At 30.8% G+C, this 21,270-nt stretch overlaps 1 protein-coding gene across 1 annotated transcript in view; it reads left to right on the forward strand.

Annotated features, from left to right (window-relative positions):
- Nucleotides 1-20,829, forward strand: part of LOC140663507 (LON peptidase N-terminal domain and RING finger protein 3) — a 46,778-nt gene extending 25,949 nt beyond the window's left edge. Inside the window, exons 2-9 of the mRNA XM_072887736.1 lie at nucleotides 12,284-12,402; nucleotides 12,775-12,897; nucleotides 15,027-15,221; nucleotides 15,534-15,633; nucleotides 15,715-15,914; nucleotides 17,112-17,413; nucleotides 17,823-18,030; nucleotides 18,328-20,829. Of these exons, the coding sequence (XP_072743837.1) occupies nucleotides 12,284-12,402; nucleotides 12,775-12,897; nucleotides 15,027-15,221; nucleotides 15,534-15,633; nucleotides 15,715-15,914; nucleotides 17,112-17,413; nucleotides 17,823-18,030; nucleotides 18,328-18,690 (1,610 nt within the window). The 3' untranslated portion in view covers nucleotides 18,691-20,829. The remainder of the gene's footprint in view (nucleotides 1-12,283; nucleotides 12,403-12,774; nucleotides 12,898-15,026; nucleotides 15,222-15,533; nucleotides 15,634-15,714; nucleotides 15,915-17,111; nucleotides 17,414-17,822; nucleotides 18,031-18,327) is intronic.
- Nucleotides 20,830-21,270: the final 441 nt, after the last annotated feature.

Raw genomic sequence — 21,270 nt, forward strand, 5'->3', positions numbered from 1 at the left:
TAGCATATTGCGAAGGCGACGATTCTACACGCATGATAAAGTCAATCTGTTGTAATACATGCAGTCGTACATGACTACACAATACTGATATACGAACATAATGTGCCACCCACACGCTCTCAACTGTCTCATTTTCCACGGTTGGAATCGGAATGTATATAAATAGCCACGCTTATAGAAAGGATCTGGAGTTGCTTTGCTGAGATGAAATGTCGCAATATTGCGTCAATGATAAGCATGAGCTCTAAAATAGCTATGATATCAAAAAAATTTATTTATTAGTATTTTACTTTTTCTATCATTTTCTTTTATTGAAAAAATTTTTAAGATTAGTTGCAAAAAATTAATATTTTAAGAAAAATTTTAAAATATTGGAAGTTAAAGTACTTGTTACAGCGAATTAAAATAAAAATTAAATTTTGACAATTATATTCCTGCCGGAACACAAAAATAATACAAGAGCTGTTATAGAGAAATGATATAATAGCTAATGGATGTTATAATATTGACGGAATATGACGAATACTTTCAAGATATAAAAAAGTCAAAATACATGTGAATATTGAAGGCTAAATACATTTCATTATTTATATGACGCTTTAATAATACGAAAATACTATTAATGTCCGTACCGCGATCAGTTCCCGCGTCGTAATGACGCGACTCGACCGAATCTATCTTCTCGTGGAGATCGGCCGACTGATTGCGTAACGATAGATTTATATAAATGGTTACGTTGACACCGCGCGCGGAGCCCCGACCGTAGCCGTCTAGGCCATCATTACATTATTTAACGAGGAGCGCATCGCGTAAAGAGATATGAAATTTGTTCTTTGAGCTGTCATAGCGAGACAAGTTTCGGCAAACACCCTAAAACAACTAAAGTTCTGATAGAATGAAGATAGTAGCGTGGATTTGCCAATTTAGCAACGATACTTTATCTATATTATGTAACATATGAGATGTAATTTATATAAGTATTGTACATCTATGATGTTTTTATCTTCGTATTTCTAAACACAAGGTCCAACAGAAAGAAATTTTATATAACGAAAATTAATTTATGATTTTATCAATAATGATAATACTAGTCTATAAATTTTTTATTAGAACCCAAGGTATTTGCATATAAATAGCAAAAAATAGAAAAAAATTGGATTATGTGGGCTTCTTAATATAAAAAGAATACATATATAGATTATATAATGCATGTAATACATTTATATAATATGTATGAGTATTATGTCACTAAATTGAGAAAACGTAAGGTATTACGTCAAGCAAATGCTAATTACTTGCGTCACAGAAAAACAGTTCTAATTACTCACAAATGATCTGCTATATTTATATTATAAATCTGCAATAAAATGAAAAAAACATAAGCTGTTTTATTTCTACACATTTTCAGGTTTACTTAAAATTAGATTAAAAATGTAACTGTTCAAAGATCAACAATATTGTAATTTATAAAAATACATTATATTTTTATATAAAAGAATAGATAAATAAATAAAAAGAAATTTTACTTTCTCTTTTAAGTAATAAACAAGAAACTTAGTTTTTACCAACTTAGTTTTTCACAAATAATATTTTTAAATAAATATTATTTGTGAAAATACTATTACGAATAATATTTTCAAATAAATATTTTTAAAATATGCCATTTTCCTAGCTATTATTAAACAAAAATAATTAAAACAGTTATTTATTGTTTTTTTTTATATTAAAAGAATTAATTAACCGCGACATTGTACAAGCTCACTCGAATTCACCGAAATTTGCTTGTTTCGGAGACTTTTTTTCAGTTACGAGACTTTCGCCGGCACGATATGCGCGTGCGTGTGCGCAGGGTCGGCGTTTCTGTCAATTATATAATAAAAAGCGTTATGTAAGGACTAAAGCTACGCATATAATCGTAGGCAGCGCTTCGGCTTCTGTTTGCCCCAACGAAATTGATCGGTCGATTCTGGATATCGATATCGGCGAATTATGCATGTGGAATAATTTTTTGGATACGCGTCGATAATTAGGAGCGATTAATCGAGATTACTTGAAAGTCGATAATTAACGGTAACGTCAATATTGAGGCTATAAAATAATTAGATGTTATAGTTTGCGAAATCTTAATAATTATGAGAAATAAAGTTTAAATAATTTAAAATAATTTTATTAATTGCGCATTTTTCAAATATAATGGCTTACTAACGATGGTAGATGAAAATTCATCATTTCCTATATATAATATTAACATTAATAAAAATATTAATAAATATTATAACAAATATCTATAGTATAAAATATACATATATAAAATTCATTGAAAAACAATTATATATTTACGCTAATTATATTTACAATAATTATACGATGTATTTACTTTATGAAATGAAAAATTAGTTCTAAAAAGTTTTAAATATATGCAACACCGGAATTCTATTTCACCAATACATCGTATTAAAAACTGTATTAGTATCATTTGTAGAACTTTAGTAAATTCCATGAATACTTGATATCGAGAAGAATAAACTCAATTAAAATTTTAAACAAATCATAAATGTTATTGTATGTGTTATGAATATATGAATATCCTGTTTTGTTTTAATATTTTACCAATACAGTAATACGTCTAAATATACTCTTCACTGTATTGTTTTATTTCTTTGAAATATTATCGATGATGCTTAAGAATTCTATGAATTTTTTACATAACATTACAATCATCAAATAACGAGTGCTCTCTAATCTTGAACGCCGATTATATCGGAATGTTATCTATGCATATACAGTGTGTTTTGCTGCACTTTTAATATTTACGTTTACTAGAATTTCATGTACTTTGCTAAAAATTAGTTGGTCGATAAATCGACAAATATCGAGACTGAAAAATGGAAGCTTTTTCGAATCTTTTTTAGCCATACCTACTATGTATAAAATTATGCTGTATAAAATTAAATATTTTTTTTTTTAAGGACTCTTTTTGCATCGAGTCATCTTTATTATTGCAAAGTTTTTAAAATAAGAAAACAGGAGCAATTAAATAAATATATTAAAGATGTTGAAAGAGAGATGGAAACAGTTGGGAAACTCGATTGAGTATCAGGGCGGAAGTATCACCTGTGAGACTTGACCATGAAAAAGCACCTTGACTATGCGCGAAGCCACGATGAAGGTTACCATTACTATCGCATGTCGAAGAACGGGAGGCGCTTTCTGCAGCCGAGAGAAAGTCGAAACACTTTTCACAGAGATAATTCCTGATAGTAATTGCTCGTAGCAAAAGTGGAACAGAAATTCTCGCACGCTACAAAAGTGGAACATTAAGACGTATGTGTATGTATCATATGTATACATGTGACTAACACACACAATGATAAATTTGAATAAATAACAAAATTTGGTCGAAGAAAAAGAAAAAATAAATATATAAATGTAAGAAGAGAGAAAAATAAATAACAAACTTAAAAAAATACATTTTTTATCAAATTCAAATTTAATAAAATAATAAATTGAAAGGAATATACAATAAATCTCGTTCACATAGAAAAAAATTGTCGAATAAATAAAATATATATTTTTTAAATTCTTGTACGTTACATAAAATACACAAAGTAAATATAATAATTAACATTGCTATTATATATGTTGAATAAATGATAATATATTATATAGATAAAACGTTGAAAAAATGCGAAGAATTCTATAAATAATATTATATTATAATAATATAATTTGAGTGACACGATTGACAGAAATGACAGTCAAATAAGTAAAAATTTTTAAATTTGAAGAAAAATCGAGATACATTATATTGTGCATAGTTACTCTAATTTTATAATTTTGTTTTATTTTAAGTGCTATTGTACTGTTTTGTTTAATTTTATACTATTTTTGTTTATACGCTTTATTAAGAATTTAATTGGTCGATAAATCAATAAATATCGAGATTGAGAATTAGAAGCTTTCTCGTATGTCTTGCTTTTAACCATGCTACGTAAAATTAAATATTTTTTTTAAAGATTCTTTTTGCATCGAGTCATATATTATTGCATAAGTTTTTAAAATGAAAAAAAGAGGAGGAAAATTAAATAAATATATTAAAGATGTTAAGAGAGAGATAAAAACAGTTGGGAAACTATCTACTAATGTTTCTTTTTTTCTATAATTTTTGTGTATTAAAGAAGTTTCAACTCTATTTAATTAAATAAAAATAAATAATTAATATACGAGATATATTATGCAAGATATGGACCTATGTCAGTTATAAATATACATTATTTGAAAATTAACCTTGGACATCTATATTATCTAAACTTTATTTTTTAGACCCATGCAATGAATCTATCAGAAATTGTTACATAACTGTAAATGTATACATATACATATATATATATGAATGTTTTTACTTCTAGTCAATTTAATATAAGGCAAATTTAATAGAGCAATCCAGTGACGATGCATACTCCAATCGCTCGCAAGGAAAACGGATATCTTTATTGAGGAAACAATAAATGTCCCGCTCAGGACAAGCCTCTACATTTTTAGATATCAGCCATTATAAACGTCGCCAACGTCTATTATGGCTAAATATATATATATATATAACTGTTATTACATGATATTACTGTTTACAATAAGTTCGTCATGCTGGTAAGACGTGTTATTCGGCGATAAACAATAATTTCCATACTCTCATTTGAAGAATTATGCAACTATAATGATCATAATTTCCTACGGTATCTCACTTGGTCGTGAATTTTTTACTTAAATTCCCCTTAATCTAACTACTAAAAATATTGAATCTATACAGAATATTTTGGAAAGTACGGGATCACGAGAGTACATGTTACTCGGATGAGGAAGAATTCATATCAATTGATAAGAAAATTGTTGATAAAGAAAGATAAAAATATACCAGAGACAAAATAAAGGATATCATATAATGTTATTATATTAAATTACTATTGTTATTTCGTTTTTATTCTTTTGCAGGTTTTATTACATAAATTTGTTGATAATCGGTTTTAGAAATATAAATGAATTTTATAAAGATTTGATATTTTCTAAAAGATTTCTTAAAGATAAATAATGATAAAATTTTTTTTTGGAAATCATAGTAAAGTATATTATATAATAATGTTAAATATCCGACTTGGTAATAATTTACAAGGAATTATATAACTAACAATAAGAAACTTGATTTCTCGCACAGTCATTTTCCAAAATTCTGACAGATTTTTATTAAATCTGTTGTATATTTAACACTGTCACTTGGTAAACTATTCGCTAAAAATTATTTTGTTCTTACGTAACTTAAACTGGGACTGCTCACTAAATTAAAGCGAATTGTATTTTGTACAATTGAAGATTTTTGTACAATTATTAAGCATTGTAATTTATCTTGATGTATAAAATCTTGTCCCTGAAACGACTCAAAAAACAAATTTATGATATTGACTCCAACTGCGTTAAAAAATATTTCTGAAATTTATATAGTTACATAATTTCATATATTTCTTGTAAATATCATTAATTACACAGATAAAATTGTTGATAAAAAATCTTTTATTTTCGACGAATAAAAATAAAAATAAGATAATGTAATTTTATTTTTGTGAGTTGCGTAAAGTGATTAGTCGAATATAAAAAGTTAAAATCTTTGTTAGAAAATAATAAAATTACTGAATGAGTAATAGATTATAACATGCTATTCGAATATTGTATTATCATTTCTGCAATGTCAAAATATATATTAATGTTTATTCAATTTATACATTGCAATATTATATTACTAACATCATGTTATACAAAAAAAAGAAAATTTCAAAGAGAATTATATCGGTCGCGAAGGATTAATATAAAATATTATTGTGAAAAAATTCAATTTTTTTTGCCGTGAAAATTAGTGATTTGCTAAAGCCAAACACTCGATTAATACGAATGATGCAAGAGGACACGTCCAAGAGAAATATCTGCAAGTAATTTGGCAGGTGACATGAGGAGAAGTTATGGCGTACGTATACTTCGTGTGAAGCATTATTGATCGTTGCCAGAATAGAAAGACGGAATATACGTGAGAGAGAATCTCTATGGTCCTCAGACGGATAAGCAATGAGATGTCACAAATCACTGATACATGCATTGTATATTTCGTTGGTTGACGGATTATCATCAATGTCTACTAAATGATTCAAATAAAACCTCTTCATATTCGGTTAATTTGACAGCTCATATGTATACCTACTGAGAAATATTTCAAGATTGAGTACGTGTTATGGTATTTTTTCATAGATCGAATAATGTACCATTCTCCAGAGATAGTTTGCTTAAATTTCCAGAGATTTTAGTTTTTATTTGTGCTCTGTTTTTTTTCTGTGCTAATTGTAAGTTCTCATTAGTCTGTTATTTTGAATAATTTACTTAAGTGTACGCTATCCATGAACTATCAATAACTAGAGTATATAATATATGTATTCATTATAGAATCTATTAGCATAATGAATAAGAGTATCTTATTCTTATTTAAAAATTGTAACAATTACACTAAATTTATATTTTATTGTACTTTTTATTATCATAAATTAATAATAATCACATAATAATCACAAAAATTTTTATTGTAGTAGTTATACATATAATTATTCTATAAACTCTTATACATATTACATACATTTGAGCAACTTATATATATATATATATATATATATATATATATACAGGGAGAAAATTTTAAATTAAAAATTACTATGGTATGTAGCAACTGTGGATCATTAGGAACATTCCAAGTTAAAATACTATGTAAAACTGTAAAAATTGACGTAATTGACGTAATTTTTGGATCATTAGGAACATTCCAAGTTAAAATACTATGTAAAACTGTAAAAATTGACGTAATTGACGTAATTTTTACAATTTTACATAGCATTTTAACTTGGAATGTTCCTAATGATCCACAGTTGTTACATATCATAGTAATTTTTAATATAAAATTTTCTCCGTGTATATATGTGTGATAAAAATTAATTATTTCGGATATAACAATTAAAAATTAAATATTTAAAAATTGTTATTAAAATTATAGTTTTTTTATAATTTTGTATTAAATTGGTGGTCTCTTCTTATTCTCATAAAAAGTATAATTTTGAGAGGCAAAAATATGTGAGAATCTTATTATTACAGTTATAAAAATTATCCTAAAAAAATTCCATTCTTTATATCGAAGTAATCTTCCCATACAAAAAGATGATATAAAGAATAATAGAATTTTTTGTGTGTATACATTCTTTTGCATAATTATGATGTATCTTTCGCTCAAAATATACTTATTCTTTCCATAATAACATTTGAAAAAAAAACTTTTTAACAGACAATGTTATTTTTCATATAACATATTATACTTTTATATCTATATTATATTTATATTCTTTTTCTGTAATGTAGTAAACATGTAGAGGAAACTAACATATTACTTACAAATGATACATATTTCTCGAAATCTTAACAATTCACCATATATGTATACATGTGCAGAATTCTCTACTTCTTCAATTCTCTTGTAATATTTGTAATTTTGGTAACACAATCAGACTAATAAAATTACAAAATTCACTATTAAATATTGGGAATTCTTTATTAGAAAAGAAACTAAAATTAAGTAGTATCCTTGATTTTAAAATGTCATTCACACAGACATATAAAGAAATAGGACGTTATACCGCAATAGCTCTCCGACCTTGGAATTATTGGATAAAATATAATCTATATATCATAGAATGATCTAATTTCAACTGTGTAAAATGTTACATTCTTTTATATCTTTCATATCTTTTATATCATTATATTTTTTTTATATTTTATATATTTAGCTTAATAATCGATTAAATACATTTTCTATTCAATAAAAATATATTCATAGCAAATGTCACTTACCAGAACTGTCACTCGAATCATTACATCTCTCTTCTAATCACGTTTAGTACTACACGACATTATTGTATACTTTAAAATCACCTTCAATCACATTATCAATTACTTTTCATCAATTACTTTACTATATAACATTTTATATCATTTACATAAAATATGTTTATAGACTTCTTTATTTACTACACGATAACACAAATTTATAGATTCAAACATTTCACAGATACTCGCATTTTTACTCAAACGTTAAATGTTCAGTAATCGGTAGAGTAATAAAATCTAGAAACATTTTAGAGAAGAAACGTGCTCAAGAAAATTTATTTAGGGTACTTTTACTCTTGAGCCGAATCTAGCACAGCCACCCATTTCGGTTTTTGGGAAATGGGTGAAGCAACAAAATCCGGAATAGAGCAACAAATTAGCAACAAAAGAGCACTAAATTTCTGTGTAGGTTTTATTCGAATGTGCCGAAGTGGCTGTGGCAGCTTAATATACGTAGCAACAACGGCAGTGCAGTAGTAGTACTCGCCGGGTGACCGACCTTTACGTAACGCGCGGCTGTTTGTGCCGCGCCGGCATGGGTGACGTCTACTCCGTTGCAACGACGATACGTCGACCGTTGCAGCTGCACCGGCGCGCGGCTCTCTGTGTTGCAGCCGCTTATGCTGTATTCTTTCCCTTCTTCCCGCCTTTCGCTTCTCTCCCTTCGCGGTTGGCCGGCGGCCGGCCGGATGCAGTTGCATCGCGCTCCGCATGCAACTCAGGAAGACCGTCGCAACATTTCCACACCCGTAAATTAAACGCCTGCCCTGTTACAAGAGAGCGAGATTGACTCATAAATTAATACTTGATTGATACTTGATTAACATATTATTTAATTAATACTTTAATTAATAAATAATTTATTTATTTTTTAGAGAAATTAACAAAATTTAACTTGCACGTTTTAACATCTAAATTTTTTAACTTTAAGATATCGCCGAATTTATCAAATTTTTATGTATTGAAAAAAGTAATGCTAAGGAATTTTCATTAATTTGTCATTTGTGATCTATGTGAATCTAAAAACTGAACACTCGTATATTTCCAATCTTTTCATATCGCGATCCCTATTCTTGAGAATGTCGAGAATGCACAACCTCGGCAACATGTGCAGCAACAGTTCTTGCTCCGATTCTCACGTGAACGCTTACAACAGTATATCGCCGTACGACGCTCCGTTAACTCGGTTCTCGAACTCGGCACTGGCCGTCCCTCTCTACTTCTCTCTTTTTCTTTAGTTTCATACCGCTCGTCTTCTTTCAAACGAAGGTCAGCAGCCGTCTGTCGCGCCTGGTTGCACACACGGCATCGAATCTCAGCGCATCAATGCATTTTCGTGCGATCAGGAATCTCGTTAGTGCTACAAAATTGTATTTGAATCTAAAAAGCATTGCTAAAAATAGAGTTTGACTTGATCTTTTTAGTAAAATCTTTTTCTAGGAAAAACTTTTCTTTTTTTTTAAAAGTCCTTTCCGACAAAAATTTTTCTTATAAATTATTGCACTTTACATAATTATAATGTTGACTGATTTAATTTTACTAAAAACAAAAAAATAGGATTTATATATCTTTAAAATATAATATTCTTCAAATATAGGTATGTGAAAAAATTTCAAATACGAATTATATTGTTTAGTGACTATTATATTTATAAACTGAAAACCGGTTTATCTTTAACTTTGTGCTATATCGGCAATTCGCATTCCTTTCTATCGCGCTATAACAGAATTCTATTTATAGAACGTTTAAACTGTTAATCTTTTTGTAAAAAAAATTTTATTTGAGGAAATTGATACTAAACTGCACGTTTATGTTGTATGTATAAACATAGTAATCTAGGTATAAAAATTAAAAAAGAAACTTTTAAAAAAGTAATTATTTTTTTAAAATCTTAATATTAAAGATTCAAAAATTTTCTAATTTACAGAAAATAAAAAATAAAATGAAGATGAAATATATATCAATAAATTATATTATCGGTAAAATTGGTAATTGCAAAAATTGGAAACACAGAAATCTACATATACGTATATTATTATAAGAAATAAGAATTTGAAAAGAGTAAATAATATTCTAAGCATAGTCAAGATTTAATAATCTCAATAAATCATAAGATAGAATTTTATCTCTGAATACTTTAAATATGAATGCGCTCTCTCTCTTTCTTGCGAAGAGTATACAAGTTTTTTTGATTATTATACCTTTGAAAGAAACAACTCAATTTAATAAATAGGCACTTGTCATACGATTGATCGGGATTAAAATTGATTTAAATTCAGTCATCTCTAAAACTAAGATCATTAGGAAGTAGGCTTTAACGGGTCCTATTGCCCGCGGTGAACAAGTGATCGATCATCCGAGGCGAACCTTGGCATTCGATCGAATAGACAGGAAGAGCAACGTTTTTTTACGGCATACTCGAAGAATGATCGTGCTAATGAATGAACTTGTTTGTCGGTATCCCGTTGTATTTCTTACAGCTTAGCAATCCACGTGGAAAATTGCGTTCTTTGCACGCACTTAATCACGCACAAGCACTTACGTAATCGCGAATACAACGGAATTAAGTGAATTACACGTGCATTCTAACAATAATTTCACGGGATTCTCAAGATTCGATTTGCAATCCAAGATACTTTAAAAATAAGCGATTTGTACAATAACGTTCGATTATATTTTCCGCGTCGCAATTCCATAAATTAAAGCGAACCGTCATAATATTCAGAAATAGGTTACATAAGTCAACTTATAGGAATTGCCTTCGTATATATCGGCTGTACGAGATTCCTTTAGACAGCGTTGCAAAATCACTAGGAGACAATAATAGAAGTTTAACGATTACACATGTTCGACTTTTTATTCATTCTGGAGACGCATGTATACACGCATAGTTAAACTAAGGCAATTATGTGAGCCGCTGTCGTGTGTACACTTTCAGGATTACTATTTATTAAACTGAAATTCAATGAAAAACACGTGTCAACTTTTTATTATAAAATATTTATATATTCGTAAGATAATTTTTAGAAAAATATTTTGTGAAAAATTAAATATTAATTAGATTCTTTTCATTATATTCTCTAATATATCTTTATTAAATTGTTTGGTCTTTTCAACTTATTGCCTTTCAATTATAATATATTATATTATATAACAAAAACATACACACACACACACACACACACACACACACACATATATATATATATATATATATAAATTTTATTTTTAAGTTGGCTAGTTTTATGTATATGTATATAAATCTAAAAGATTCATACAATCTTTGCAGATTCGATCTTTAACATTCTCAGCAAACTTTCTGCGAAAAGATTGTATATAGTATAATATTCTCGGCAGTTTCTTTCGTAAGTTTTGCATTATCTAAAACTTAAGATGTAAACAAATATAGGAAGAGAATTCTAACATTTAAACTTTCATCGATTTTAGAAATAATAAAAAAATTTTGAAATCTGAAAAGCAAACAGCTATTTTTCTGAGTTTAAACTCCTTGGCTGCAATTTATTTTAACGAATAGAGTATCAAATAAATTCTTCAATAGAACATGTTTTTTAGTATTCGCGACATTGACGTACATTGACTAGCCGGAAATTCGTCTCCGACCAAGTAAGGGACTCTAGCTGTGGAGGCAATGACATTGCTCACAATGCCAGGATGCGCCGCCGCCGTCGCCGTCGCCTGCATCGGCCGATGGCATCGTCCGCGGTCGCTTCCATGAAATCTGCCTCGTTATAAATGAAAGCCTTTTTTTGCGCGAGACAAGTTTTCACGGAATTAAACGAGCTCAGACTACTAATTGTAAAAAAACTCAGACTGCTCATAATTGATACTAATTACGCTTATAAGGACATTCTTACATGGAGGATGTGCATCGATGTATGTTTATATAATGCATTGCTTTTTTGAATGCTGTGATTCATCTAATGAATATCGATAAAACTATATTATGATGTCCGTGTTTGTATATGTGTATCATACTATACACATAAATTTACAGGAAGAATTGTCAAAATGCAATTTTTTACTATCAAAAACGTTATTAATATAATAATTTGCAAATGCTTTGAGTTTCTTTGATTGAATAAAATATGCAAAATTATATCATTGGAAAAATAATGTTCTTGTCATTAAAGAGACATGCGACAGCATGGATTAGATTCACTCATTGCTTTCAAAACATTAGAATCGAGTAAAATTATTTCGATTATTCCTCGTTTTCGACGGAATAAATTTGAAAATGTTTCGAGATGTAAAATTTGTTTACTATCTAATAATAATCTTAGTTTATTTTTTCGTGTTTCAGCACCGAATAGCCCGCTTCATCGTAGCAACAGAGCTCATGTCTTGCTCTTGTTGAATAGGCCTTTAGCTGCTCTCACGGACGCTGATCATGCAGTTAGATTACGGCCAGACTGGGGCAAGGTGAGAAAACAGAACTTACGCCTACCTATAATCAGTGCATATATCAGATAACAGAACAATTTTTTTATGTATACTTTAAATCAAAATGTATATATTCCGACTAATAGTTTTCATTTTTAAATTGAAATGAAAAATGTTTTCTTTCTACATAATTATAGTAAAATTTAATATTTAAAACTTTTCATATCTTCTTTTCATAACATCTTTTTGCTTTATCAATTTTGTGACGTAGAATATGTACGAATGTGCTAATTTTACCGATTTTATGATACTAAAATTATTATTATATAACTTCATTAAAGAAAAAATAATTATTAAAAATTATTATTGTAATAAAAATTTATATTTTTATAACATTTTATGTCTTTTTAGGGACACTATAGAAGAGGGATCGCTTTATCAGCGCTTGGAAGACACGAAGAAGCAATCTATGCTCTCTGCATTAGCGTGGCCATTGACAAAAATCCGCAAGCTGTACGCCATGAGTTGACCAAGGTACGTTTATTTGTTCTTTCATTAACAAAATTAATGGTGTAACAATTATTAAACATTAATCCAATATACAATAAAGCGCATAAATGTCAAGATATTAAAATGCAAATTAAATTATCCGATAATAAGTTTGAATATAACTCTAAAACTTTTGATTAAAAAACTTAAATTTACTTTTCACCGTGAAAAGTCTCACATAGTTGAAGTTCTTCCGCTGACCAGAAATTATCGATCATCCAGATTCGATTCACTCGATTCGAACTCGATTTGCTTATCAAATATTTGTATATTCCGTAACCGGTAGAAATAAGAGGGCATGATTGAGAGAACCCGACGAATTTAGATCGTAAGTAAGAAACCCATTTCCCGAGTCAGACATTGGGTATCGCACTGATGGAATGCACTGAGATCGGTCCGAGAGAGCATCAACGACACAAAAGAAACGCGCGCAGCGACGTTTCCGGCACGACTGCTGGCGGCCGCGTGCCGGCTTAATGACTCGGTACGATAGTCGTCAGGTGAGTGACCCAGCATGCGAGGGGCAACGATAACCACATTCGCACGCAGCGAGCCGGCGATGTTATTCTCGCCGGAGCGAATGCGCCGTTTGCCCGCGTTGTTGCTCGCGGTAGCGACGGCGTCGATATATCGATCTTCCACCGAGTGACGCACGACCCCGCGCCGTTGCGTTTTCCACCCCTCTCGTGCATAATGCAAAACACCTCTTCTACGTCGAATTTTTTAACTGTCGTACATTCCTCCCTCATTTATCTTCTTGAAAAAGTTCCATTCTCAGAGTTAATCTATCACGAGCATCTCGTTGCATCTTCAACTTTGCTGCATAATGTTTTTTACACGTCATAAGTTTTCCATTGTTTTATTTTAAATTTTTCATTATTGTTATAAGGGAAGAAAATAATTATAAAGTAAATAATTATTTATTTTTTTCTTGAACTTCTATTCGAGCTTTTAACTCATATTTTATTTGAATTAAATAAATATATAAAAATTAATATATGTATATTATACTCTGCGATATATAAATACAAAATAAAAATTAAATTATTAAAATTTAAATTTATTGCAAGATTTGTATTCGAGCTATGAGCATCAAATGTTACATTATGATGGATATTTAATATTGAAATGATTTGTTTGACGTTAAATTTAGCAACATTGCAAAATTTACACGAATATCTGCAATAATCGTGATTGCGTATGATAATGATCGATCAACGTTAAACAATTCAACGCTGACAAATTTCGATGATAAATGATTTAAAAAACGGAGAACGTTGAATTCTTTTCTTTCTTGAGCGTATACGGCGATTACATAAGCGAGCGCCCGATGGCGGAATCATTGATGCAAGCTGCATTGCCACTTATGTAAGATCGAGGAATCATTCTTTCCCGTGCTGCTGAATCCGTTGGTCGGATCTACATTACGGAAGGCATACTTTTACTTTCATCATCCAAAAACGTCTCGGATTGCCTAACCGCGATCTTTCATGCGTTAATTACACCGATTTAACGGCTGCGTCCTTGTTAATCTTAGAATCTTCGAATTTTCATGTATATTAAACACATCAAGAAAGATATACATGTTACTGGAATAATGGATTTAAGTCATCGCTAACAAAATTTCAACCGAAATTCTGATGTGCCATGGTCTATTAATTTGCCATGCTAATCTTTTGTGTCGCAAGAATTCATGTTCCATAATAATGATCGTGTTTTGTAAATCTAATTTGAATATGTATTTTAATTTCTAAAATTTTTTAATATCGGCATTAACCGATTTGTCTATTATTTTATTTTATTTAAGAACTCTGTTAAAAAGTCTAAAACGTGGAATTAAACTATGAATTTTAATTTAACTACACAATCAAATAATAATAATTAGCATTTACGTTCTTTAGATTAAATTTCTAGTTTCTCTCTCCTTTTTTTCTTTTTTTTTAGAAAATAAATATATTAATAAATTAATACAGACATATTTTTAAGATTTAATTATGTTAAAATATGCCTTGACGTTGAGAAACAAATAATCTGTGTATTACGTTGTCTATTTTACATTCTGTAATCTATTTGATTGATGCATATGTTACCAAATTTGTGAACGTGTGTCGTAGATTTTGCATAGAGCGCTCTCGCCTGGAATACGTCGACAGAATGTTCTGTCGTCACGCACGCCATACAATCTAACGAAGACCGCGTCACGCACGAGAAACCGTCATCAGTTAATGAATTCCAAATGCAGGCAACGTGCTACCCTAAACAGGTCTGATTGCGAGGACAACAGCAGTGGCGAAGAGGAATTCAGTCAGGTACGTTTTTCGAAAATTATAAGTACAATTCTGCTTGTCTACTATTTTTGCTTAATAAAGACAGATTTAATAAGTTAAATCTTCTGCAATTTGAAATAAATAATAAAAAAATGTACTTTAAGTAAAACGCTTCAACTTTGTATTATATATGTCATTCGATTTTTATTCTTACCTTGTTTATCGATGCATGTATCTTTCTAATCTCCAATCCAGTGTTTTCACTCAATCGTTCAAGGCTTTATATATTATTATCTATATTACATATATATTCTATATTAATTTTTATCTTATTTCTTCTTTTTTTCTTTACAGATGATAAATAGAAGACTTCGTTCTTCCATCACGCCACAGGTGAATACGAAGTTACAAGCAAGTCTGAACCGTGTATATCAGGATGTAGAAAAACTAAAACGTAAGTTTTATCGTCATTTATATACATTTGATTTTCTCCTTTATATTTCTATAAAACATTCTGAGATAATATTGTTTGCAGGAATCGAACCGAGACCCGCTGAAATCCTCTTGCCACCCCTTTCCAGCAGCACCGCCGGGGAATTGGACTGTATCTTATGTTGCCGCCTGCTCTGGAAACCTGTCACGACACCATGTGGTCACACTTATTGCTGGATGTGCCTGGATCGTTGCTTGGATTACTCTTCAGCTTGCCCCTTATGCGTCACATCTCTGGCTGACGTAAGAGAGAATTTTTTAAATAAATGTTAATTAATATTTTAGTTTGCTTCAAAAGAATTATTAATTCGCAATCTCATAGAGCTATAATTTTTTATAGCAATTCCTTTATAAATAATATACAATACTTTCATAATAATTTCGACGAGATTTATTTTAATAAGAATATATAAAAAATCTAACAGTCTCATAAAATGTCAAATATTTCTAGAGAGATTTTATTTTCGAAATCAATGTACCTTTGAATGTATGAAGCGAAGATTCTAATTCTGTTACATAAGTCAATGCTTAAAAGAAATATGTACATTGTTAGATATTTTTATCTAATAGATTATCTTGGATCATTTTGGATTAAAAGTACAAAATAGTCTCGATTTCAAATCATTGCGAGCTTTTCTTTCTTATTACAGCCGCAATTTACATTAATACAATTGACACATTTTACATCTTTTTATCTCAAATCTCTTCTTATACTTTAAAACTTGCTCATTAGTCACACGAGTCATTGATCCCAAAGAGGTTGGCAGGGAAATACATCGAGAATACGCGAGATGCTGCAACAACACCTATCCGCAAATGAGACATAAATGCTTCCTAGCGGTTAACGACGACGCCGCAGATTGAAATGATTATTGTTTGCGGTCGTCGAGGCGATCGTCGTGAGCTTCCGCGTTCGTAACATTATTACCGATCGCCTGTGCGAGTATTATATTTAATGACGATGAGGACAACGCGATGCGCGCGGATCAACGCTGATCTTGCGGCACGCCGCTGCTTGTTTCCTCGTGCTATCTCCGCAATATCGGATAATTGTACTTGTCTACAAAGCCTCTTTCTACGACGCTCTCTTTGCTATTGGGGGTGCGACTGACATTATATAAATCGCACCACTGATTTATTAATTTCCAATGCGTCAAATTTGTAAAAAATATTTTTTAACAGAAACTAAAAATAACTCTGTGAGATATATACATATACATATAAAAATCTGTATAAATCTAGATAAGATAGGACGACATATGTACGCGTTGTAACTAGAATTTTATTTTCATTTTTCATCTCAAATATTTTTAACTAACATTTAATTTAACTTAAACACACAAAAAGAATAATTTATTTGCTCCACTTTTTCGAATATGATATAATTAACACACATAAAGTCGGCAAAGTCATTAATCAATTATTTTGTTTTCTTTTCAGTATCTAGCCAGTAGCCAAAAAACCGTAACGGATTTTGTAGAGAAAGCGCTTAAAACAGTGGCGCCCGCGGAATACACCTCCAGAGCAGTGAGTCATCGGCTCGAACTGGTCCAAGGACTGGGTCTTTTGGGTAACGAACAGATCGCCGTCTTCATCTGCACGACCGCCTTCCCCTGCGTCGCCTGTCCCCTCTTCGTTTACGAGCCTAGGTACAGGCTGATGGTCAGAAGATGCGTTGAGAGCGGAGTGCGTCAGTTCGGAATCGCCGCGTGTCTTAATAAAGAGGCCACGGGCACAAAAAGGTGCGATTTTTTTGCGATAAATTTAAATTAAATTTGTCTGCAATTAGAATTTACATTATTAGTTTAATTACTAAATATTTTTATTTTTATATTTTTTTTACTTTACTTACATATTTTTCTATCAATATTTATAATATCAATTAATTACTATCGAAACAATTTTGTTATTTAAATATGAAATATATTATTTATCAATAATATAATAGAAATTCTAATTGTTTAAAATGTAAATAAAAAAATATTTATCAAGAACTTCAAAAAATTTAATTTCTTTCAAGAATTTCTATAATAAATATTTTTTATTTATGACTTTTATAAAGTTTATATACACATATATATATATATATATATCTAAAAGAGATATTATTATAATAATTAATAATGGAATCATAATGCTGCGCTATTTCAGATACGCGGAATATGGTACTATCTTAGATATTCGAGATCGAGTTTTGCTCAAAGACGGCTGCAGTATTCTTAGCACGATCGGTGGTAGAAGATTTAGGGTACTTTCCGGTGGAGAAAAGGATGGTTATGATACAGCACAGGTGGAATTTCTCAGGGACACGATCGTACAGCAGGATCAATTATTAAATCTACTCGAACTTCACGATAAGGTAATGGAAAGTAGTCTTAGACATGTATATAATATAATAAATTTTTAATTTCATCAATGTCACAATTATTATTCTTCAACAATTCAAGAATCAGTATTTAATTATCTTATTTCTGTCAAAATATTATTTAATAATCCTGTCATCTTAATCTTCGATATTCATTTTTCTCGATCAATAGACAAATATTTTTATTCGAAATAGATGAAAAGAGAAACATTATAATGACAAGATAATGATAAGATAACACAGTTATATTTTTGACAATTTGTTGTTACCTGTCACCGTAATATTATGCAGGTACGAGTGAAAGGTCGAAGATGGTGGGAAACAGTACCTATCTCTCAGAAGTCCGAAATTCAACGAGTGTTCGGACGCATGCCGGATATAGAAGAGGACTGGTGGCGTCTACCGGACGGTCCGTCGTGGACATGGTGGTTGTTTGCAATCCTGCCGCTGGGACCGCAACTACAAGTAGGCATTCTGGGCACCACTAGCTTGGAAAAACGATTGCGAGCCATCGAGAAAACTCTCGATCACATGGAACAAAGGCAACTAACTGTCGCGGCCGCTCAATCCGAGCAGACGACAACGTCGTCGAGCATTTGTAGGGATGGAAGGACGATCACGGAAACAGCAATGTCGGTCGTTCAGCAATCGTAGAGAGCAACGAAGCGTCTCGATATCTTGGAAGCAACCAATGTCATTCTGTGGCCTGGAGATAGAACGGCGAACCTTCTCGCGTTCTGCAAAAAAACTTCCAGTAGCAAAAGATAGTAATCTTTTTAATCGGATATATTATTTAAAAAAAAGTTCTCTAAAATTCTATATAAATAATTCTCCAATTAACTGTCGGACAAGCTTTAATATCAATTCTTGATAGAAATAATTAAGACGCGATATCTCCAACTTTTCCACAGATCTTGAAAATTGCATTTACTACGCTCATATTTTTGATCTTATTGCGCATTCTTGTGCAAGACATGATATTTCTCTAAGTCCATGTCACAGGAAGACATTTCTGTCATAAACTATTAATTTAGTCGGTTAAATCTTTTCTACATCGATCTCTCATCCGCTGTCGTCCCCGCGACGCGAGTCTGCGATTGACCCTTCGATTCTACTCGACGTACAAAATATCCGTAGAACGCGTAGAACGCGTAAACACTTGGAATACCCTGTTAGAAAATTGGGTCAATCGATCAGCAAATGCACCTATCCCTCGATTCCGTTTGGCGGGGAGTTTCGAGCGGCTCCTTGTCTCTCTTCTTAGGTTTAACGAGGAAATGTTTGGAAGTGTTTATATGTATATATATTAAATTTTTTGCTTAAAACATGTTTTAATGTATATTACTTCCACGATATTCACTCAAGAACAAATGAATTTGTCGGGTCTGCTCTAAAAAATCATTTCAATTTTTGATTATACAAGAAACACAAAAAATATGTATTTCTTATTTTAAGCTGTTTTGTAACATATTTAAAGATCATTAAATTTGATAGAGGACTCTCCAAATGTTTCCTCATAAGTTAAGTTCCAATCCGAGCATCTTGCACTTTGTGCTTGTGATGTTAAATCTTTTACAGGACGCCTTATCGACGAAACGACGAAGAAAAAGTGTGTTCACTTACAAATAGTGATGTACACAATGATAATAATAATTATTATTATAATCTGGAACGCTAACTGGGATATGAACAACATTTATTTATGAATAACATTATTTTTATGTGATACATTATTTAATAAATTTTTTATACAACAAATTGTTGCGTAATAATTTCCTACTAACGTTCCAGAGTTAATTGTGATATAAAATAATTCTATAATCTGGTAACAATTTTGATCAAAACGATGGCTAGAAACATATCTGTAAGAACAAAACGTCGCGTTTCCTCGATAAGGCGTACCGATTTTCTTCGCGCTATCGCAATATGCAAATCTGTTCTTCCAGATAATATTATATAACTACATATACTTACATATATATATATATGTATACACACATATTTATGTATACACATTCGGATGCATATACGTGATAAAATCGGAAGTAAGATGTCCCGCTAAATATTTTAATGCACTATAACGTTTGAGTAACGCATAGGGGATTAAATATTATTGTTTAATATAATAATTTAACAAGACTTTATAATATAATCATGGATTTAATGATTATTATACTATCAGTCGTTATATCTCTGACAGAAAATAATAATCATGACGACCAATTGTTTTAATAAAAATTTAAATAAATTATAAAGTCAGTTTTCTTCGAAACAATTTTGATTACTATATTTCTACAACTACATATTTGATATACTATATAGGCATGTTAAGGGGTTTGCTTCCGTTTCACGTAGATGCATCGAAATCTCGTGCACGAAAATTTGTCGGTGAGCGAATGCACTAGATGAGAAATAATACTGGCGGCAACGGATCTTGCATATAGAAAATGTTCATCTTTATCTTACTTTTAAAATTGGAATTGAAACTTTTCCAGTATTCTAATGTCAACATAAGCTGTCTATTCTATATATATATACATGCCTTGATGCATCTTTATTTTATAATTATGAGAACATTCGTTATTTCTTTTGTTAGACTAATACTTTATTCAGTTTTTTTTAATGTTACTGAGAATAAAAAAAATAAAGCTGGACTACTATATGTAAATATTTATAATAATTTGTGCATCGCGTTGGAAAAAATTAAGTGTTTTTAAAGTATAAGGATATAGATTAGGATACTGTGATAAGATGCTATCAAACGATTTGTCGCGACATAATGCACATGCCAAAGTTACAGTCATTGGTGCAATCGCTCTACGAACGTTCCACGAGTTTGCCGGTACAATCACGCGCGAAAGCGCGATTGTGAAGAGAAGTTTGATATCCGAAGTAAAAGTTTATTCGGAAAAGCGCAAATATATTCTCAAACGAGAATGCGTGAGATCCTTTTCGGCTCTCTGATGTCATTGCACGATCGCAAATCGCCGAAATTTTTCGGATCGCGCTGACGATCGCGCCGTGCAGATTTTACACAACGACGGATGGTTCGCGTGTTCCGCGGGGCCCAAAATCCCGAAATCTTTTTATACCTAGATTTATTCCGTCGTTCGTAAGATTTTTTCATTATGCTAGCACATAATAATTTATTTTCACGCGGCTTTTCGAACCGTCGAGACACAGTGATCGCCTGAGGAGCTAGGAACGTCATATCAATCGCGCAATTATTTCGTG

The sequence above is a fragment of the Anoplolepis gracilipes genome, chromosome 3, assembly GCF_047496725.1.
Source record: "Anoplolepis gracilipes chromosome 3, ASM4749672v1, whole genome shotgun sequence".
NCBI lineage: Eukaryota > Metazoa > Arthropoda > Insecta > Hymenoptera > Formicidae > Anoplolepis > Anoplolepis gracilipes.